Source organism: Puma concolor, chromosome A2 (genome assembly GCF_028749965.1).
Source record: "Puma concolor isolate L17-30 chromosome A2, mPumCon1.1.hap2, whole genome shotgun sequence".
Lineage (NCBI taxonomy): Eukaryota > Metazoa > Chordata > Mammalia > Carnivora > Felidae > Puma > Puma concolor.
Window position 1 is genome coordinate 29,815,554 of NC_141668.1, and position 23,738 is coordinate 29,839,291.

At 38.5% G+C, this 23,738-nt stretch overlaps 1 protein-coding gene across 15 annotated transcripts in view; it reads left to right on the forward strand.

Moving 5' to 3' along the window:
- Nucleotides 1-23,738, forward strand: part of CADPS2 (calcium dependent secretion activator 2) — a 553,951-nt gene that overhangs the window by 303,721 nt on the left and 226,492 nt on the right. For all 15 annotated transcript variants that reach the window (XM_086691294.1, XM_086691303.1, XM_086691260.1 and 12 more), the window contains exon 8: nt 4,358-4,497. In XM_086691294.1, the coding sequence (XP_086547420.1) occupies nt 4,358-4,497 (140 nt within the window). The remainder of the gene's footprint in view (nt 1-4,357; nt 4,498-23,738) is intronic.

Here is a 23,738-nt window from a genome sequence, read left to right on the forward strand (position 1 = left end):
ATGGCTTAAAGTATAATATACTGCATTTCATTTTTTTAAGTTTTAAAGCACGTGTGCAAGCAGGGGAGAGGGATAAAGGGAGACAGAGATTTTTAAGCAGGCTCCACACTCAGCCAGGAGCCTGACGTGTGGGGCTCGATCCCATGACCCAAAATCAAGAGTCAGACGCTCCAGCCGACTTAGCCACCCAGGCTCACCTACACTACATTTCATATCTTTATCCTTCAGGATATAGGCTTCCCATTTAAAAATATCAAGGCCTTGATATAAGCTGTGTCTAAATAATATTCTGACTAACAAGGGGGAAATACATCATTTTACATACAGACATGCCTCAGAGATACTGTGAACTTGGTTCCAGAGTTCTGCAATAAAATGAATATCATAAAGTGAGTCAATTGAATTTTTTGTTTTCTCAGTGCATGTGAAAGTTACATTTATAATATACTGTAATATATTATAAGTGCAATAACAGTGTCTTTAAAAAGTACATATCTTTGGGTGCCTGGGTGGCTCAGTCTGTTAAGCATCTGATTCTTAACTTCAGCTCAGGTCATATCCTCACGGTTTGTGAGTTCAAGCTCTGCGTTGGGCTCTGTGCTGACAGTACGGAGCCTGCTTAGGATTCTCTCTCCCCCTCTCTCTGCCCCTCCTCCACTAGGTGTCTCTCTCTCTCTCTCTCTCTCTCTCTCTCTCTCTCTCTCTCATAAACTTAAAGAGTATATACCTTAATTAAAAAACACTTACTACTGAAAATGCTAACCATCATCTGAGCTTTCAGCAAATTGTAATCTTTTTTCTGGTGAAGGATCCTGCCTTGATGTTGATGATTTCTGAATGATCAGGGTGGGGTGACCCTGGTAATTTCTTAAGATACATGAAGTTTGCCATGTCAGTTGACTTTTCCTTTCATGAACAATTTCTCTAGCATGCGATGCTGTTTGATAGCATTTTACACACAGAATTTCTTTCAGAATTAGTCAATCTTCTTGAACTCTGCCATTGCTTTATCAATGAAGTCTAGATAATATGCTAAATCCTTTATTTTCAATTCAACAATCTTCACAGCATCTTCATTAGGAATAGATTCCATGTCAGGAAATCACTTTCTTTAGTCGTCTATAAAAGGTACCTCCTTACCTATTAAAGTGTGATGAGATGATAGCCATTTGTACTGTGATTTATTTCGCTTAAAAACTTACAGGCCATTGCTGGGTAATTGGCATAATTTCAATATTGTTGTGTCTCAAGGAATAATTAGTCACATTTTCAGGTTCCACTTCTGGCTCTCTTGCTGTTTACACCACATCTGCAGTCACTTCCTCCACTGAACTCTTAAAACTCTCCAGAATCATCCAGGAGAATTGCAATCAACTTCTTCCAAACTCCTACTGTTACCTTGACCTCTTCATGTGAATCGTAGATGTCCTTAATGGCATCTAAAATGGTGACTCCGGGGCATCTGGGTGGCTCAGTCAGTTAAGCATCTGACTCTTGATTTCAGCTCAGGTCTTCAGGGTTGTGGGATTGAGGCCCGTGTTGGACTCTGTACTGACAGTGAGGAACATGCTTGGGATTCTCTCTATGCCCTTCCCCTGTTTGTGCATGTTCTCCCCCCCCCCCCCAAAATAAATAACTTTAAAAAAATGGTGACTTCTTTTCAGAAGGTTGTCCATTTACCTTGCCTAGATTTGTCAAAGTAATCGTTATTTAGAGCAGCTTTAGCCTTAAAAAATATTTCTTAAATCAGACTTCAGAGTGAAAATCACTCCTAGACTCTTGGGCTACAGAATGAATGTTGTGTTAGCCAGTGTGGAAATAGCATTAATCTCATTGTCTATCTCCAGAAGAGCTCTTGGGTGACCAGGTGCATTGTCATTAAGAAGTAATAGTTTGAAAGAATGTTTTTTCCTGAGCAGTAGTTCTCAGCAGTCCTCTTAAAATAGCCACAAAACCATGGTGTACACAGATGTGCTGTTATCAAGGCTTTGTTATTCCATTTACAGAGCTCAAGCAGAGTAGATTTAGTGTAATTCTTAACAGCCCTGGGATTTTTGGAATGGTACATGAGCTTTGGCTTCAATTTAAAGTTACCAGCTGCATTAGCCCCTAACTAGAGAGCCAGCCTGTCCCTTTGGTGCTTTGAACCCAGCAATTGGCTTCTCCTCTCTATGAAAGTCTAAGACGACACCTTCCTGGACGTTGAAAATCTGTTGTGTAGTGTAGCCACTTTTATTAGCTAGATCTTCTGGATAACTTGCAGCTTCTACATCAGCACGAGCTGCTTTACTTTGCACCTTTATGTTATAGAAATGGCTTCTTCCCTTAAAGCTCGTGAACCAACCTCTGCTAGCTTTACATTTCTGCAACTTCCTCACCTTTCTCAGCCTGCTTAGAATTGAAGAGAGGGCCTTGCCCTGGATTAAGCTTTGGCTTAAGGAAATGTTGTGGCAACTTGGATCTTCTATCCAGATCGTGAAAACTTTCTCCATATCAGCAATAAGGGTGTTTTGCTTTATCATCATTTGTGTATTCACTGGAGTACAGTTTTAATTTCCCTCAAAAACTTTTCTGCTGACAGCTTGGCTGTTGGGCCCAAGAGACTGAGCCCTCAGCCTCTCTTGGCTTATGTCATGCCGTCCTCACTAAACTGAATGATTTCTAGCTTTTGATGTAAAGTGAGAGACATGTGGAGCACCTGGGTGGCTCAGTCGGTTGAGCATCCAACTCTTGATATGATCTCATGGTTCAGGTCATGATCTCATGGTTTTTGAGGTCGAGCCCCACATTGGGCTCTGTGCTATCAGTGCAGACTAGGATTCTCTCTCCTCCTTTCCCTCTCTGTCCCTCTGCCACTTGCACAGGTGTGCACACTCGCGTTCTCTCTCTCTCTCTCTCTCTCACTTTCAAAATAAATAAAAATTTAAAGAGGTAAATAAAGTGAGAGATGTGTGACTCCTTCTTTCATATTTAGAAACTACTGTAGGGTTATTATCTTGATTTCAGTATTGTTGTGTCTCCAGGAATAGGAAGGCCCAAGGGGAGGGTGAGATACAGTGGAATAACCAGTTGGTAAAGCATTCAGAAAAACACAAATTTATCAGTTAAGTTCATTGTCTTATGTGGATGTGGTTTGTGATGCCCCAAACAATCAAATTAGTAACGTCACAGTTCTTCGCTGATCACAGGTCACTGACAAATACAACGTAAAAGTTTAAAATATTATGAGAATTACTGAAACTTGACAGAGACGTGACGTGAGTGAATGCTATTGGAAAAAGGGCACCAGCAGACCAACTCGGCACAGGATTGCCATAGACCTTCCATTTGTAAAACGCAGTATCTGCGAAGCACAATAAAATGAAATGCAATAAAATGAAGTGTGGTTGTATACGGCATGTAAGATATGAAGAGTAAGCTTGTCTCTCCTGTGTCAGCTCTGTGAAGCTGTGGTATTAGAAAATAATCACTTGGAAATTTTATTAAAAATAATTACTTTGTGAGGGCGCCTGGGTGGTTCCGTCAGTTAAGCATGTGGCTCTTAATTTCAGCTCTTGTCATGATCTCATGGTTCGTGGCATCGAGCGCCACATCAGGCTCTGCAATGACAGCACAGACCCTGCTTGGAATCCTCCCCTCCCCTCTCCTCTCCTCTCCTCTCTCTCCCTTCCCAGCTTGCACGTGCCAGGGTCTCCTTCCCCTCCTTCCCCTCCTTCCCTCTCTCTCTCTCTGTCTCTCTCTCTCTCTCTCTCTCAAAATAAATAAATAAAAATTTAAAAATTTAATTATTTTGTGTCAGTCCTTATAGTATTTATAGATACGAAAACATCAGGAAAAAGTCCTCTGGTGTTGATCTAGGACAGAAAATGTGCTATGAAATCGGTCTTTTCCATCTCTAATTGTGTTGACTTCCTTTCATGCTGTCTTACAATGCAAATATTAAAACATTAGGTATATTTTTGCTGCCTAGAATAATTGGTTTTACTTTTTAAACATGCTATCTGTAATTTCAAAAAATATTTCCTTCTGAACTTCCATGCCCTGAGTTTAGAATAGTCTTGAAATTATAGGTGTCTAATAAGTATTTCTCAGCTGTCAATTCAACTGCAGCCTTTGTGCTATTACCTCATTAGGAAATGACACAGGAAGAAAACTCGTTATGTGATAATATGAAAACACATATTTGTCAAAAAGATAAATGAGGCTGTATTGAAAACCCATCTGTTGTGGTGGGAGTCAAGTGGTTTAGACACATTTGGGCATGATACCTTCTTTTTAAACAGGAAAACAAGATTTCTGTTTCAATCCTTGGAGCTTGTATTATGCACTTAAATGTGTTCTTTTTTGTCTTTTATAGGTGATATTATACCCAACTTCTAATAGCTCCAAGTCAGCTGAGTTGCACCGAATGGTAGTTCCAAAAAATAGCCAGGACTCTGACTTAAAGATCAAATTAGCAGTGCGAATGGATAAACCACCACATATGAAACATAGTGGGTGAGTGTGTACTTGAAGATGCTTTTCTCCTGAATTATTGGATCTCGTTTCAATGTATCACTTTTGCCAGTTTACTGACAGAACAGGTATATCATGAAAATTCCCCCCCAAAATGACATTTACAGGTTAACTTAATTTTTTACACTCCTAGACACGTTTACAGCTAAATGTATGTGTATTTAGTTATTATAACTGTGTGCATGCTAACATAATATTAATAATTGATTGCACTGGTATTCTGTATCACTCATGTCAATGAGGAGCAGTGATGGATGGAGATAACTTCCAAGAACTACTCTTCAAAATATAATAGTCAAAACAAGCATAGTATTCAGCTCTCCAACAGCTAAACTTACATAAAATATATTAAATTTTTTTTTCAACGTTTATTTATTTTTGGGACAGAGAGAGACAGAGCATGAACGGGGGAGGGGCAGAGAGAGAGGGAGACACAGAATCGGAAACAGGCTCCAGGCTCTGAGCCATCAGCCCAGAGCCTGATGCGGGGCTCGAACTCACGGACCGCGAGATCGTGACCTGGCTGAAGTCGGACGCTTAACCGACTGCGCCACCCAGGCGCCCCTAAAATATATTAAAGCTGTTGTTCACATATAACCCAGGACACTGTGAAAGGTTTGTCAGGGAGGGATATGAGTGTTCATCCAATATGTGAGTGAAAAACTAAATCAATGCTGGAGAGTAAGCCAGAGGGCAGGACCTGTCTCCTGCGGACCACCATGGGTCACAGTCCGTCGTCCTCTCTTCCAGGGTTCCTTTTCCCTTGTAGTTGGTGAGGTAATAAGTCTGAACTCTTGAACACAATGAGTTTTTTAAAAACCTCGGTCTTTCTCAGATTAACACTGTAGGGCTCGCTACAGTCAAATCACAGCACAGAGTTGTTAGCTATTAGGAAAGCATGTGATCTTTTTCTTCACAAAGGAGAGAAACAGTCGCTAAAGTGGCTCCCTTTGAGATTAGCAGCCAACATGAGTCTAAGAAAGTACATTCCTATACAGAGAGGTGTCATCGTCTGGCTTTAGAGCCAAATCACCAACACTGTAGTGGAGTTCACTGATGAGTCAACAAAATAAGGATTCTTTGGATGACTAACACGGGGCTAAGGACTACATTGCCTCCTTAGTTTGGATGGGTAGTGTATGCAGTGTCAGAATGAGTCTCCCTGATGGGAGAAACAGCTCAGAGGGTGGGCTCTTTGAAAGGAAACCGTAAGTTGGGTAGCTCACATTGTGGCATCTCAGTGTAGTGTTGCAAACCAAAGTCTAACTATGACTCAGCTCATAATGCAGATGGAATTCTTGGGATTTAATATTTAGAGTTCTTCTCATTCATTCATCTCCCTGGTCACCATTGATTTATTTAGCAGGCATGTATTGAGCACTTGCTCTGTTCCACCCAGAGCAAACCTCAGTGAGGTACCATCTCAGGCCTAAGGAAAGTGGCTAGTCAGGGATTCAGACTTATATACAAGTAGCTGTAATAGTGATGTTAGTCATGAAAATCCCACAAGACACCTGACTTTCAAGATAAAACTTGGAAGTGTGAATTCAGGTGGGCAATGAGGAGGAAGAGCATCCCAGTCACATGACCTAGCATATTCATGGCCAAGAGTTCTGGAAGGGCTGTTAGCCAATGAAGACAAGTTGGGCACAGTTAGCATAGAGCGCGTTGAGACAAGAGAGTTAGAATACTGCTGCCATAAAGTGCTTAGAGATTAGTAGAGCCTAGATTTGGACATAATATTTCTTCTGTTTTTACATCAGTCTCTTTTGATGAATGGCACCATAAGAAATTGGAACCTATGTATTATAATTCCAACAGAGTCCTTAATTTGCAAATGTACAGCACCATGGTGAATACCCCTGGAGCCTTAAAATTGTCCAAAGAACCAAGATTAAACATGAGGTTAGGCACATGGCAAATTCTGCAGCCTTTCACTTGTGTGGAAAGAAAGCCCTGCTCTCTTCTTTGGCAATTTCTTCCCTTAGAATGCTCCAGGGCAGGTGAGACAATCCAGCCCCCTTCCAAGACTTGATTTTGTTGTTTTTTTTTTTCCTTTTTTTTTTTTTTAATCACTCCTTTGCCCTTGAGAAGAACTGGTTTATATCCTATCTCTGAGCCCTTGACTAAATCAGGACCCCCCGCCGCCCAGGATGTGTCTGGAGTTGACTTGTGTTCAAGACTGCTGGTGAAAGGCATCACTAAAGAGAATATATCTTAGTCTGTCAATTTAATACATAAAGCCCAAGAACTCGCCTTGGATTCAGATGAGGAATGCTTTAGATCCATCCACATCAATTATTATCTAAAATGATCGTGACAGACATTACTAGATATTCGGGGGTCTCTGCAGTTGATAGTATGTAAAAGGAAGGAAATCTAGAACTGAAAATATCTGTGATGCTGTTCTCCTAGTTGGTATGTTATTCAGCATAATTAAAGACAACATATTTCATAATAATTCCTTAAAAACTAATACCAGTATTGGACATAATAATGATCAATCAGAATTAAAAGTTTTCAACACTGCTATAATAGGTGATCCCCATGGGCAGGCACAGGTGTTTATTACAAGTGCCTGATTGGGTTCCTCAGTGCCTGTGGAGACACACAAATATTTTGACTATCACCCCTGTGTATGTGGGCAAACATGATTTGACCTATATTATAATTGTATTCATCTTTTTCTGCAGTGTTTCATAAATGGATTTTACTGAACTTAATTACATTTAAGAAGAGAAAGTCCACTAACCTTTTTCTTCCAAGTACTCTATCATATGCCAAAGCAATAATAGGATATGAGTAGTAGATTAATAGCATTTTGCTTTGAGGCTGGAGTGTGTTCTGTCAATAGTTCATCCCATAATGAATAATTAACACATGAATAATGAATAATTGAAAAAGAAACAAGTCAAGTTAAAAAAAGATTAATTTATCTTTAAAATATAGCAAACCTCTCTTACAGAGAGTTGTCAAGTGGATTAAACAATAAATTGGGAGGGTTATGGGTTTTTATCTTCAGAGCACTTTTGAGAACTAGACTTTGAAATACTCTGGGTTGTTGGTTATAAAAACCTATTGGCTTTTAAAAATAATACGGGTATCTCTTATATGAACTATTGGAACATATAAATAGATGAATATTCATCACATGTGTAGAGCACCTGTATGGTCCCTAAATATTTTATCAATGTTTTTTATATTTTTTGTGGCCCCAACTGCACTGTGAGTTTCTTAGACCCATTTGAATCCACTGCCTCCCACAATGTGCAGTCAAGGACAGATATTAATATAATGATGATGATGAAAATAATATTGTGCTCCTTAGAGTTTTAAGGAAAAAATTTACAGTAGGTTGCATTCCTAAGTTGAAAAGTAAAGAGTTCTAGGGGCGCCTGGGTGGCGCAGTCGGTTAAGCGTCCGACTTCAGCCAGGTCACGATCTCGCGGTCCGTGAGTTCGAGCCCCGCGTCGGGCTCTGGGCTGATGGCTCAGAGCCTGGAGCCTGTTTCCGATTCTGTGTCTCCCTCTCTCTCTGCCCCTCCCCCGTTCATGCTCTGTCTCTCTCTGTCCCAAAAAAAATAAACGTTGAAAAAAAAAAATTTTTAAAAAAAAGAAAAGTAAAGAGTTCTAAACTCACGTTACATAGAACAGAGTATAATTTAAAATGAAAAATACCTAACGGGCACCTGGGCAGCTCAGTTGGTTAAGCACCCAACTTCAGCTCAGGTCATGATCTCCCCATTCGTGAATTCGAGCCCCACATCTGACTCTCCACTCTCAGTGCAGAACCTGTTTCAGATCCTCTGTCTCTGTCTCTCTCCCTGCCCTTAACTTGCTCATGCTCTCTGTCTCAAAAATAAACAAACTTAAAAGAAAAAGACCTAAAATAAATGTGTTTGGTTCTCAACTGTTGCATTTTTAAATAATCTTTTTTTTAAGTAGAAAAATATATCTGTTCTAAAGCTCATTTTTCTGATAACTAATGAGTCCGTGACTATACATTATAGTTTTTTTTTTAAGTAGGAATAACTGTATGCAAATGAAATTACATTTAATTTGGATAAAATAAAGATGATTTCATTCTTTTAAAACCAAACCACATGACATATATTTGATTGTTTAAAAAGGGCTCATTTATTCTTTTGGAATATATCCTATAAACTAATTATATAAACTCATATAAATCTGTTAAGTGAATTACCAGGTAGGTTTTGAATGGTTAAATAATTCATATCCATTTTTTTTGCGGTTGTTTTCCTGCTTTTTCTGGGTAGCTGGAAGACAGAAGTGTTCTAGGACAAATGGACTATCCTTTAGCATAGCCTAGTGGCTAAGTCGCAGCATTAACTTAAATCTCAGAAAATACTATTCCTCTTTTTACTGAATTACATTTTCCTAATTCAAAGGTTATTTTTTTCAGTCAGACAATAAAGTGGAATGAGATAAAGCAAATGATTTATTATGACAATTAAGCCTACAATGGAAAAGGAAAAAGAAGAAAATTAAATTGCCACAAATATGCAGAAGCATAAGACCAGGTTCTATCCATCCGAGGTCTCCGTGCACATGTTTTTTGGTTTTTGGTTTTTTTTTTATAGTGAAAATGAATGAAAACCTCATGAGTGTCTAACCATAGGAGAGTTTTGTCACAGTTAAGAACTGGTACGACTTGTAAGACAAAATATTAGCCAGATCACTGTCCTCCTATACATCTGTTTCTCTCTGTTCAGAGTCATGCTTGGCTCTTTAAACATTTCTTGATCAGATAGATGTATTGAAACATTTTGTAACTGTCGTTTATAAGTCTCTGTTTAATTAATATCTTAAAGGTTTCAAAGGCCCTGGGGCCTGTTTCTTGCTGCCAGGGAGAGACAGGAGTGGAGATTGTAGTGGCAAGAACGGTGTCGACACCAAGCTGGCTGCAGGATTATTATCCCCTGCTTTCCCACAGAGCCAGCCAGCCCTGCATTCAGGGACTGCGGTGTTAGGCTGTCAGACGTGGCATTTGCTCTTAACGTGAACGGACTGCGCTGTAATAAAATTGGATTGTTGATGATTTTAAGGTTTATGATCTTCAATTAGTTTAGGGGGTAGTCTGATGATCAAAGGGAGGAAAAATCTTAACTTTTGTCAAGATGGCATTTGCTCTCAGGGTCCAGGCCTTACAGAAAGGACACGTCTGTTTTTTCCCTGGAAGAAAATTGATTCTCACTTTAAGTTGACCTTTTAGAATGATTTTCCTACATGTCCTTGTCTAAAATAGCCATGTTTTGACATTTGAACCTATATATAGGTCTGTTTGCCTTCCCAATTTGAATTTACCTCATTCTGACTTATTCTTATTTCATAGAAATCCTACTTCTTAGTGCCTTGCGAAAACCTCTGACAAAGTATTTGCTAGGTTCTTAATAAATGATTGATTCCTTTTCCAAATACAGCTCTCAGAAGAGAAGACTGTCTGTGGTACTTTATAAACATGAATGTAACTGTTGTAGAATGATAAAAGGAATAAGCCCTCAAGGCAACTTCGTTTTTCCAGATACCTTATATTCATGTCCCTTTCTGCATGCTAATTTAAATCATTAACTGTATTTTTCATTTTAATTTACTGATGACTAGTTATGTAATAATCATAGAAACATATTCAGGCATGGCTTTAATGATCCTTAAACTACATGTTTTAACTTCTCCTTTGCAAAACCTTCTCGGATTTCTTCTGTAATAAATTAGTTTGCCACTGAGGGTTGATGGGGGTGGGAGGGAGGGGAGGGTGGGTGATGGGTATTGAGGGGAGGGTGGGTGATGGGCACCTTTTGGGATGAGCACTGGGTGTTGTATGGAAACCAATTTGACAATAAATTTCATATATTGAAAAAAAATAAATTAGTTTGCCTTTAACTTTAAGCTTAAATGTGGCTTTCTCGAGATTTTTCTCCAGGGAGTGACATTTTAAGTTATTTTTCATGCATCAAATAACTATGCTCTCTTGCTTTTAGGCATCCTTCAGTGTCCTATCTGAGCATCTTAAAAGCATGTGAGGCCAGACCATACTCATAGGTTATCCTAATGAATTTAGGGCACTTCTTAAAAAATTACAGTGAAAACTAGGAATAATTTAAAATATTTTATAAACAGTTAACATACAGAATTATAATAGACCAGTTCCATCTCCTTTATTGGTGCCTTTTATTATACAGTTTTTCTATTTGCACACATTCAAAAATTTTAAAATATTATCACCGAGTTTATAAATTAAAGCTCTTGGGCTTGTTAATGAGCATTGTGGGAGGTCAGGAAAAATTTGAACATTAGTTACAGACATTAGGTTGATTCCTCAGATACGTGACTGCACGGTAGTGCAGGTGGAGGGCAGTGCGGTAGTAGTTGTATACGACAAGTACAGGTGTCGAGCCCAGGGCACTGGGTTTGGGTCTCAGTTCTGTCACTAACTTGGATAAGTCACTGCACCTGTCCTGGCCTGGTTTCATCAATTGCTAAAGGGGACATCAGACTAGAACATTTGAATGGTCCCTTCAGCTCCCCAGAGGACAGCCTGAGAAGATAAGACATTTGGGGATTCATGTCAATCTTCTCATGATAAGGAAGTATGGAGACTGACTGAAGCATCAGGCTGCTTTTGTAGAAAAGTAATTTGAAAATACACATCGTAGAATTGTTTATACTCTGATAGTAATGTTAAAAAACAGATGCATATAAAAATTTAGAAATGAAATACACTAAATATACTAAATAGAATAATGCAACTATGGGTAAAATTTTCTTGATTTTATAGATTTTTTTGTGATATAGTTATACTATTATGATGAAAGAATGCAATTATCAAACTAAAGATCAAACAGGTTTTCTTTTAATTGACAGTAGATAATCACTAGGGTGCCTGGGTGGCCCAGTCGGTTGAGTGTCTGACTTCAGCTCAGATCATGATCTCAAGGTCAATGAGTTCAAGCCCCAGGTCAGGCTCTATGCTGACAGCTGGGAGCCTGGAGCCTGCTTTAGATTCTGTGTCTCCCTCTCTCTCCCCCTCTCCTCCCTCCCTGTCTCTCAAAAATAAACACACGCACACACACACACACACACACACACACAAGGTAGGTAATCAGATATTTGGTAAAACTAATTTATTAGGGAAATTTATTTGAGAGATTTCCTTAAGATGGCCTTGAAAGACTCCTGTCCATCCAGTGTTTGTCCTATTACTTTTTTTTAAGTTTATTTTGAGAGAGGATGTATGAGTGGGGGAGGGGCAGAGAGAGAGAGCAAAAATCCAAGCAGGCTCCACGCTGTCAGGCCAGAGCCCAATGCAGGGCTCGTTCTCATGAACCATGAGATCATGACCTGAGCCAAAATCAGGAATTGGACACTTAACCAACCATCCAATATTTAAAGACTTGGTGTGGCTTAGGAACGTGTGCTCTGGAGACTGCCTCTCTTCATATCCTGGCTCCACCAATAGCTATGGCATCTTGGGAAAGTTGTAAAACCTCTCTCTGCCTCAGTTTCTTCATCTGCAAAATGAAATTGTTGGTAGAACGTAACTCATAGAATTATTTAGAGGAGGAGCATTTTATTTTTTTATTGCAATGTAATTAGCATACAATCTTATATTGGTTTCAGGTGTACAACATAGCTTTAACAATTCTATACGTTACTCAGTGCTCATCACGGTAACTGTATTCATCACCTGTCCCCATACAACGTTATTACAATATTGTGTGATGCTGTGCTTTTTATCGCCATGAATTTATTTAATAACCAGAAGTTTGTACCTCTTAATCCTGTTTATTTCACTGATCCTCTCATCCATTTCCCCTCTGGGAACCATCAGTTCCCAGAGTTTGTATTTTTAGAGTCTGGGTTTTTTTTTCTTTTTCTTCATTTATTTTTTTAGATAACACATGTAAGTGAAATGATATGGTGTTTGACTTCCTCTGACTTCATTCAGTTAGCTTAATACCCTTGGGCCCATCTTTGTTGTTGCAAATGGCAAGATCTCATTCTTTATGGCTGAATAATACTCCATCGGATATAGATACCACATCTTTACTCAACACTTGGGTTGCTTTTATATCTTGGCTATTATAAAACTGCGGTAAAGAAAGTGTGCATATGTCTTTTCAAATTAATGTTTTTGTTTTCTTTAGGTAAATACCCAGTAGTGGAATTACTGAATTGTATGGAGTTTTTATTTTTAATTTTTTGAGGAACCCCCATACGTTTTTCCACAGTGGCTGCACCAACTTATATTCCTATCACCAGTTTATGATGGTTCCTTTTTCTCCCCATCCTCACCAATACTTGATATTTCTTTTTGATACTAGCCATCCTGATGTGAGAGGATACCTCATTGTGGTTTTGATTTGTGTTTCCTTGATAATTAGTGATCATCAGGACCTTTTCAAGTCATCTTTAGAAAATGTTCCATATGTCTTCTTTAGAAAAATTTTTATTCAGGTCTATTTTTAAATCAGATTATTGTGGTTTCATACAAATACCAGTGTTCTAGTTCTATGAAAGATGTTGATATTTTGACAGGGATCGTGTTGAATCTGTAGATTGGGTAGGATGGATGTCTCCACAATATTCTGATTCATGAGCATGGAATAGCTTTCCATTTGTTGGTGTCCTCTTCCATTTCTTTCATCAGTGCTTTATAGTTTTCAGAGTCCCAGTGTTTCGTCTCCTTGGTGAAGTTCATTTTAGCCTTTTTTTTTTTTTTGATGCAGTTGTAAATGGGATTGTTTTCTTAATTTCTCTTTCTGCTACTTGATTATTTGTGTATAGAAATGCAACAGATTTCTATATAATAGTTTTGTATCCTGCAATGTTATTGAATTCATTTACCAGTTCTAGTAGTTTTTTGGTTGAATCTCTAGGGTTTACTGCATATAGTATCACGTCATCTGCACATAGTGACACTTTTACTTCTTCCCAGTTTGGATACCTTTTATTTCTTGTCTGTTTGGCGTGACTAGGACTTCCAGTATTATGCTGAATAAAAGTGGTGAGAGTGGACATCCTTGTCTTGTTCCTGATCTGAGAGGAAAAGATTTCAATTTTTTACCATTGCATATGATAATTGCTGTGGGTTTTTCATATATGGAGAAGTAGTATCTTAGTGTGTATAATGTGCTTTCAAGAGTAGCTGGCTTGGGTGCCTGGGTGGCTTAGTTGGTTAAGTGTCCAACTTTAGCTCAGGTCATCATCTCACAGTTTGTGAGTTCAAGCCCCACATCAGACACCCTGCTGTTGGCACAGAGCCTGCTTCAGATTTCTCTCTGCACCACCTCCGTGTTCTCTGTCTCTCTCAAAATAAATAAACTTAAAAGTAGCTATCTAGCTCACAGTAATACCCATAATGTTTTAGCTATTGATAAAACCCTAAAGAAGGTATGTGTTTGGGTTGAGACACTTATTAAAAGAAGGAAAAATAAATCTTAAATATTTACAATATGAAACAAAACAAAAACCAAAGCACCATGATAAAAAATGCTGGTACATCAGAGAAGACAGAATAGGACTGGGTGGAGTGTTACTCAGCACTGGAGAAATAGGACATAGCGAAGACCCTTGTGGACCATACTAAGTACAATCCCACCTGGCCCTGCGTTGTGGGGAGGAACTTTGGTAGTTAGGTGACACATGAAATGTCTACTTCCTGGGCCAAATTTGGTTTAAAGCACAGTCTGTGTCACACACCCAGTGATCCATCCAAGAACAAGGACTGCAGCCTAAATTCCAAATACCAGAGACTGAAACCTCAGCCTTGCCTATAGGAACACCTGCATCTTTGAACCTTTATCATGTTTTGTACGGGTTATTCTCTGTATGAACTTATTGCGGTAATAAAACAATTAACAAAACAGCTTACATTTGTATTTTCTGTTTCCTACCTGTCTGCCCCATATTTTTTCTTCTCAAAATCCATTCCTTTAAAAAAAAAAAAATCTGGGGCACCTGGGTGGCTCAATCCGTTAAGCATCCGACTTCAGCTCAGGTTGTGATCTCGTGGTTTGTGAGTTTGAGCCCCGTGTCGGGCTCTGTGCTGACAGCTCAGAGCCTGGAGCCTACTTCAGATTCTATCGTCTCCTCTCTCTGCCCCTCCCTGCTCATGCTCTCTCTGTCTGTCAATAAAAAAGCGAACATTAAAATAATAATAATTAAAACAAGTCTTTTGGAGAAGTACATGTTAGCTAGGATTTGTTCCAATCTACGGTTGAAGATGGACTATCACTTGATCTTGATAAGGGTGGGGAGGGTCAATCCTTGAAGTTAGTTTCGGTGGGGTATAATAGATTGTTCTACTCACTAAAGTATTTCTTGCCCATCCTGCAATCGTCATGCATGGACGAATATTACTCAGAACTGCATGTCAGGAAATGGATGGTAGAGAAACATTTGGATTAAATCTTATTACCAACCAGCTAAATACTTTAAGCCCTCATTTTATTAGAATGTTGCTATAGAATGATCTGGGCCTTGGGTCTCAGTGGTGATGAATACATAGAACACCTTTTTCTTTCTTTCTTTTTTTTTTTTTTTCCAGTTAACATTCTTTATTTCCTATTTATTCTGGATCCTTCACTTCTTTCCAATTTTTAAAAATTTAAATCCAAGTTAGTTAATATATAGTCTAATAATGATTTCAGGAATAAAATTTAGTGATTCATCATTTACAGATAACACCCAGTGCTCATCCCAAAAAGTGCCCTTCTTAATGCCCATCACCCATTTAGCCCATCCCCCCACCCAATCAATACCCCACCAGCAACCCTTGGATTGTTCTTTGTATTTAAGAGTCTCCTATGGTTTGTCTCCATTTGTTTTTATCTTATTTTTCCTTCCCTTCCCCTATGTTCATCTGTTTTGTTTCTTAAATTTCACATATGAGTTAAAAAACGTATTTGTCTTTCTTTGACTTATTTTGCTTAGCATAATACATTCTAGTTCCATCCACGTTGTTGCAATGGCAAGAGTTCATTCTTTTTGATCACCAAGTAATATTCCATTGTTGTGTGGGGGGGATGGTATATATACACCACATCTTTATCAGCTCTAGGCTGTCATCCCCCCCCTTTTTTTTTTTACTGCCTTGTCCCAAAAGGATGCTCTAAAGATGAAAGGTGGTCTTAAAAGGGAAGATGAAACTTTTTGAGCAGCAGTCTTTCCTCCATATGATCCTAATAAAGTCTTTGAAGGAATTTCATTTAGAAATCCCATTCACAACTAAGTGAACTAATTAAAAGGGCACCATTTCCATCTCACCTGCACCTCTGGCAACTTTCTCTTGCTCCTTCTCAAGCATCCATTAGGGCTGCTACTGAGTAGTAGAGGGGACTGGCCTGTGGGTGACCTAGGCTCTAGCCTGCTCTGCCTACGGGTTGCTCTGGGTCTTTAGTCATGTGCCTCCTTAGCTTCATCTTTAAAGCAGCATATTGAGCTCGTTAAAAAAAAAAAAAAAAAAAAAAAAAAAAAACTTTTAGTTTCCTTCGAGCTCTGAAATTTCTTTCAATTTTTTATTTTAAACCTAAAAGTAGGTGTCTTAAGGAAAGTAAAATAGAAATAGTTCGTATTCCTGGGATAGAATAGAAACAGGTAAATGATTTTCAAGGCATATCATTCTCTTTAAGGACATTTCCATAAACAAGAGGCACAGGGTACAGGGGGTTAAGAACACAGGCTTTGGAGTTAGACCTGGGTTCATACTTGAGCCCTGTCATTTTTATGCAAACTTGGTCATATCTAGCTTCTCATGGCCTCACTTTTCTCAACTATAAAGTTGGATTGTCCTCAGCAGGAAATGAGATCTACTCAGAAAGCATGTAGCACAGTGCCTGCTACACAGTAAGTGCTTGATCACCTAGTAACAGTTGTTACTAGAATAAACATTATTTTTAAAAAATTGTAGTCCCATGAGGTATAATAAAACCTAAGTTTAACATCATAGTTTGGTTGTATTTGGAAGAAGATGCCCAAAGACATATGGGAAAATAGCAAATCTTAATTCCTTCAGAATATAAAAATTATGTCCCCCCATTAGGGCCCTCTGCTTTAATTTTTTTGACAGTTATTATGGACGTAGGTGGTGGTGGTAGTTCATATGTGTACGTTTTGCTGTTAACTTTGTTTTGTCTTCTGTATGTCCATGGAGAAAAATAGAAAATATTATGTAAGAGCACTCAGATAAGCTCAAGTTCTCAAAAAAAAAAAAAAAAAAAAAACATCTGGAGATTATTTCATAGCAAGTGAGAAGAAGATAAAACTTTTCCCTTTATTTTAGCCCACTACAGTCTAACTTATTTTTAAAATGGCAGATGCTTTCAAAGCATGATATTTTAAACAACTAGTCATGTCTTTTGTAAGTTTAGGGCAGTTGCTGATTTTAATTTTCTTAAATCTTTAGGTGAGTGTTGATCCTTTATAGCTTTAAGCAGCCTGTTAGGTTTGGAAGTATTAAAATTTGTCCACTTTTCAGTAAGTTATTGTTCACAGTAATTTTTACATACTATGAAAGTTTTCATTTTGTTGGGTGTTTTAAGTTGGTTGTATACATGCTTCATTTAAAGAGGGATTGAGAAAAGCTTACTCAATACTTAACGATTCAAAGACTTGTGTTTTGTAGTTACAATAGCATCCAAGACCTTCGTGTCGTTGAATAATTAAATATGCTAATGTTTTATGAAAACAGTTGCTGGGAAAGATTGGCATCATTGAGGTTGGGGTTCCAAGGATTCTTCATGAATGTTCTCAAGTGGTTCCTGGTACATGCCTTTGGCAGTGTGGTGGACACTTAAAGAATGCTTTTACCCTGACCTCTGCCCCCACACCTGTCAGTTCTTTGGTCAGGTGTGATCTCTGCACAGGGGCCCATCCTCCCCACCCCACACAGAATAGTGCCTAGTGCCTTTCTTTCCTCACTGCCAACTTTCTCTTCTAACTAGCTTCATTATTTTCTTGTTTATTTTGAGAGATCATGCGAGCAGGAGAGGTGCAGAGAGAGGGAGAGAATCCCAAGCAGTCTCCTGGCTGTCAGTGCAGAGCCCTATACAGGGCTTGAGCTCACCAACCATGAGGTGATATGATCGGAACCAAAATCAAGAGTGGGTCACTCAACCTACATAGCCACCCAGGCACTCTGGTTCATTCTTTCTTAAGCTCTTATCATTACCTGATACTATTTACTGCCTGTTGTTTGACTATCTCATTACTACAATGTTACTTCCGTTTGGATGATTTGCTATTAACGTAGCCCTCCCAACCAAATCTAATTTCAGTAGGGAAATTTCCGTGGCCTTACTGCTATTTTTAAACCTAGTTTTTTAAGAAAACTGTCTATTGCTTAGTAGAAGCTAAATAAATACTTGAGTGGATGTTTTCTTTTCCAAAGAAAGAACAGAATGCAGAACTTACGTTCACAGTTCTTTTATATTCAAAATAAGTGTTGGATTGATGGGATAGAAACTTCAAATTATAGTATTATCTAATTGGTACCACTGTAAGTTTGTTGGAATATGCTTCAAAATATTATTTCCCCAGAGGATTTACAATAGGTTTTTACATAAGACTATTATCAAAAGAAAATTAGAAATATAGGGGCCCCTGGGTGGCTCAGTCGGTTAAGCGGCCGACTTCGGCTCAGGTCATGATCTCGCGGTCCATGAGTTCAAGCCCCACGTCGGGCTCTGTGCTGACTGCTCGGAGCCTGGAGCCTGCTTCGGATTCTGTGTCTCCCTCTCTCTGACCCTCCCCCATTCATGCTCAGTCTCTCTCTGTCTCAAAAATAAATAAACGTTAAAAAAAAATTAAAAAATAATTAGAAATATAGAAATTATAGAAATTTACAATTTCTATAGGACTAGAAGTCTGAAGACTATTATAAAAAGAAAATGTATTGTTCAAAAACACTTCAAGGGGTGCCTGGGTGTCTCAGTTGGTTAAGTTTCTGACTGTTGATCTTGGCTCAGGTCGGGAGCTCACCGTTCATGAGTTTGAGCACCGTTCATGAGTTTGAGAATCCCTGCTTGGGATTCTCTCTTCTCTCTCTTTCTCTCAAAATAAGTTAAAAAAAAAAAAAATTAAAAAAACTTCAAGTTCAAAGTCATTATTCTCTAGAGTGAGACTTCCTTTTTTAATCATTTTTTTGCCTATGATGGAGGAAGTAGATTTGTGATATTATCTGTCAACATTTTCTGGTTTGACCATTTCTTTGATACATGGTGGAACTGTAGGAGGAGTTTCAGCAACACTTCCTGTGGGTAGGAGTATATCCCAGTGTTTGTATACAAGAATGCTGTATAACCGATACTAAAGGCCAAAAGAAAACTAGATTTGAGCATTGTTTATGCTGTCTTTGTGGAATCAGTAAAACTTTTGCTTTCTTTATCCTATGGGAATTCCAGATTGAAGTCCTATTTATTTCAGGGTTTATTGTTTTTCTATTTCATGAACACTTCTCCATTTACATTGGCTCAAAAAAAAACATTTCATGAAAATATTCTCCCCAACAACTGACAAAGAACAAAGAGAAATTAAAAAGAAGCCAGTGCCTTGATCATCTGAGACAGAAAGAGTCATGGATATATCCGGGGAGGGGAGCAGAAGGGAGGAGGGAGTGAGCAAAAGAACTCTGCCTGTTGTCAACCTGAGTGAAGATTGTGCAGGGGCTGGAGTGTGGTTTGGGTCCAAAACAGGAAGGAACTTAGGAGCCTGAACATTACATGAATTAGAAAACAGGATGAAGCCTGGCAGTAGTGAAGGACCATACCTAAAAAGAACCTGGTCGACATTTATTGCTGTAAAGCTGGCCTTGTTGGAAGCCCATGACGAGGAGAGCAAAATAGATTGGGAGTTGGGGGTAATGACGAGGTCCAAAGGGAAGAAAATGGGTGTTAGTGGAAAGTAGGGATGGGTAGAACAGCACCTGAAAATACAGAAACAAATCTCTTCAAAAGTAGTCCCAACTCATCTGCCAGTGTATTTTAATCCTGGCATTTTTTTCACAAATCCCATCTGGTTATAAGGAATACTTCCTAATCCTCTCTTTATGATCATAGAGTTTAGCAAAATGGGTAGTGGTGACAGGATATAACTTCACAACCACAGTTCTCTATCAACACCATATTTGAGATGCCCGAAAATCATTATGTTGATGATGGGGAAGATAGCTAATGAATCTGTTTCAGCTGCATGGGTGGATGGATGGATGTTTTGATTATAAAGAGAATCATCACCAGCCACCTGGGTGGCTCAGTTGGTTAAGCATCCAATTCTTGATATCAGCTCAGGTCTTGATCTCAGGATCATCAGTTCAAGCCCTACATTGGGTTCCATGCTGGCTATGAAGCCTACTTTAAAAAAAAAAAAAAAAGAATCATCACAACTTTAATTGATACCCATGTTAATTACATGAACAGAGCATAGAGTTCAGGAGTATTAAAATGTCTAATCACTCATCCTGGAATCTTGTATATCCTTAGGAGTAAATTAATATTCAAATCAGAAGAAAATAACTTATTTTCATGATTTAAAAAAATCTGTGTTGTCTTTATGAATGTATCTTTTATTGTCTTTGCTTATTTCATATATCAGTACTTTTGAAAATTTTTTTTTCAATTTGACAGTGGGCTAGAGGGTACAACAGTAGACGAGTCAGAAAGGTAACAGAAAATTTGAGTATCAGCTATTTCCACCTTTGTGAAATTGGCAAGCTTCTTTTTGCCGGTTGGATTTTTAGGTTCATCTTTAACTACTTTCTGTTCACTGATATTAATTAATCCCTAGCTGTCTTTAGTATTTGCCACAGAAAATCCCTTTCCATTCCTTCTCTCAATTCCATCTCTACCCTGACAAAAACACCTGTTCTAATAATTTTTGTAGTGATCTTCCTGCATTCACCTGTTTTCCAAAACCAATCAGGAAATTTAGGAGTACTATTTATATTTTTACTAAAAAAGTTCTAGTGCTTTCTGTTGCTAATGGGATGAGATTCACATTCTATATCCTTGCCTTCAAATTCTTCAAAAATCTGGCCCTATCTGATGTTTCTGTTTCTCCTTTTAGTGCTCCAGGCAAACCCCCAGCTTCAGCCAAATCAGTCTGTTCATATACCCAAACACGCTTTAACTAACTCAGTCCTGTTTCTTCCACTTTGACTTAACCTGGTACTGGTCCAGTACTAGGTTATCTGTTTTCTCACATTAGTACAGATGTGCCAAGAAAATTGGTTTTCTCTATAGTCTTTCTCATGAGCAGATGGTCTGCTGACTGCCAACTAACTTTGTCCCTCCCCGCACCCTGATTTTGAGGGAACTGGTCATCGTTTCACTGGTTTACTTGCACCAGAAGAGTGGGCTTTCATTCTGTCTGCCTACGACCTTCCTTATTTAAAACTCTTTAGTCAGCCAAATCTGCCTTTTGTTCTATTGGAAGAGCTATGCTTATTGAGAAAATTCATTCTTTGTACATATGGTAGGTTGATTGTGAAAGTGGACCCAATATATGGACTCTCTATATCTTTTTTTTTTAAAGTTTGTTTAATTATTTTGAGAGAGAGAATCCTAAACAGTCTTTGAGCTGTCAGTGCAGAGCCTGATGCGTGGCTCGGTCTCATGAACTGTGAGATCATAACCTGAGCTGTAATCAAGAGTCTGATGCTTAACTGACTGAGCCACCCAGGTGCCTCCTAAACTATATCCTTTGTCCTGTATCTATGTTGTTCCTTCCAACGTTGGGCTCAGCCATGTGACTTGCTTTGGCCCCTGGAACAGTAGAAACTGGGCATAAGCAGAGGCTTGAAAAAGCACCTGTGCATTTTCACTTCTTCTCTTGCTCTCTGCCTTCATCATGAGATGACCTATGGGTTTGACTGTCAGAGGAACAGAAATGAATGAGCCCAGTTTTTCTGGCCAAGGTCTCAGACATGAGTGAGCCCAGACAGAATAAACAAAGCTGGCTAGCCAATTTGTAGCTGACCATAGGTCAAGGAGTGGGTCATGTAGAGCCGTGATCAGATCAGTAGTAATGCTCAGTGAATGATAGGTTTATGAGAAATAATAAATGCTTGATGTGTTAAGGTGCCAAGTTGAGGATGATATGTTACACTGCAAAGGCTGATACTGTGCACTGTTGTCTTGCTACTAAATCCTGTTCACTTTTTCCTTCTATAGATCAGATGCACAGAGTTGGATTAGTCATAATCCTTGGCCCGTGCAATATCCCATATTGATCTATACATGTAATAGTGTATGTAATCTTTCCTGTATAATATGCCTTTCTATAAATATACTATGATTTATGCACTTTATCATAATGGGCATTTAAGTAGTTTCCAGATTTTGGCTGCTTCAGGAAGTGCTACTATAAACATCTTGTGTTTATCTCTTGGTACATATATTTTCTTTCTCTTTAGTGTGTACCTAAGAGTGAATTGATGAGAATGTAAAAGTTCTCTTTACAAGATAATGCTAAACTTTTTCAAGTTTTAACAACAGTTGTAGCAATTTCCTCCAGTTGAATGTGAGATTGTTTTGCCATCTTTGGCTCTTACCACATAGTACCTTCTTTTGATAGTTAGATTTTCATATATTTTATGTGTATAGCTGTATTATCTCCTGAAGGTAGGGAAGGTATACTTTTTCCTTTGTTACTTTGCCCACACACTTCAGAACATAGTGGATACAAATTAAGTATTGACAACTGGTTCATTTTTATGTACTTTCAAATTAAGAGGCAATATAAAAATTCCTTGACCTCATGTTTCCACTTCAGACTGATGTGGGCATCCCGAATCTGTGCTCATAGATAGCCTGAGAGTGTTCTGTTATAGAATTATAACCATTCACACTCTCTCCAGTTGGGATTAACACCTTGTAGACTGGCGCTTCTTAGTCACCATTGTTTGACCCGATGCTTAATACAGGCATGGTTTCATCAAGTGATTTATTGATAACCATGTGCCAGATTCTGAGCCAAAGAATGGATGGGTGCAGTTTGTTATAAGAGTAGTAATTCTTTGGGTGCTTGGCTGGCTCAGAGCATGCATCTCTTGTGCTCAGGGTCATGAGTTCAAACGCTCCATGTTGGGAGTAGAGTTTACTTTAAGAAAAAGAGTGATACTTAAGAAACATTAATCAGCAGGAGAAATACATTAGATACAGTGGAGCTAATTCTCCCACTGAATTAGAACAGTTGTTAACCTAACAGTATAGACTTAGAAGATGAAGAGAACCGTAAAATGGAAAACAAGCTGGCAAAATATATAGAGAATGTAATGGTCTTACAGATGATTGCTTCTTCTGTGACTTTGACATTCCAGTTGACAAGATATAAATAAGTGATTCACAGAATCTATTTTAATTGGTGGTTTGAAGCTGTTTCCAAAAGCCCTTATATCAGAATTCAAAAACACTTCTAAAAGATATGCAGTTTGAGGGGCGGGGACGGTGGTGCCTGGGTGGCTCAGTCAATTGAGCTTCGAACTCTTTAGCTCAGGTCATGATCCCGGCATCATGGGATGGAGCCCCACGTCGGGCTCCACGCTAAATAGAGAGCCTGTTTAAAATTTTCTGCCTCTCCCTCAGCCCCTCTTCTCTGCTCACACACATGCATATTCTCTCTCTCTCTCAAAAACAAAAAAAAATTAACTTTTTATTCTTTGTGGGTATTAGTATGCACACACAAGTGTTTAGCTTGGTTGAGTATAATTTTCATTGGTCACTCTGCTCTGAAAGCACAAGAATATGAGTATTTGGGAATAATATCTGTTGACTGAAAAATATTGTCCCAGTAGGTAATGGTAGTAAGAATTGTGCTTATGAATGTTTATTAAACGAAACAAATTTTAAAAGGATGAAAGGGCTCAGCTCTTTGCATGAAATGTGAAAAGTGATAGAGGAGGAAAGCTGATCAAACCTGAGTCATCCAGATTTCTAGGCTGATGGAGACTATAATAACCAAGGCAGAAAAAATGACTAGGTGAAGGGAATCCAAAGGTACAAACTTCAAGTTATAAAGTAAGTCATGGGAATGTAGAATGTACAGCATGGTAACTGTAGTTAATAATACTGTGTTGCAAATTTAAACGACACCTAAGGGAGTAGATCTTAAAAATTCTCATCACAAGAAAAAAACAATTTCTATGTAGTGATGGCTGTTAACCAGACTTGCCATGACTATTTCGTAATATGCACAAGTATCGAATCATTA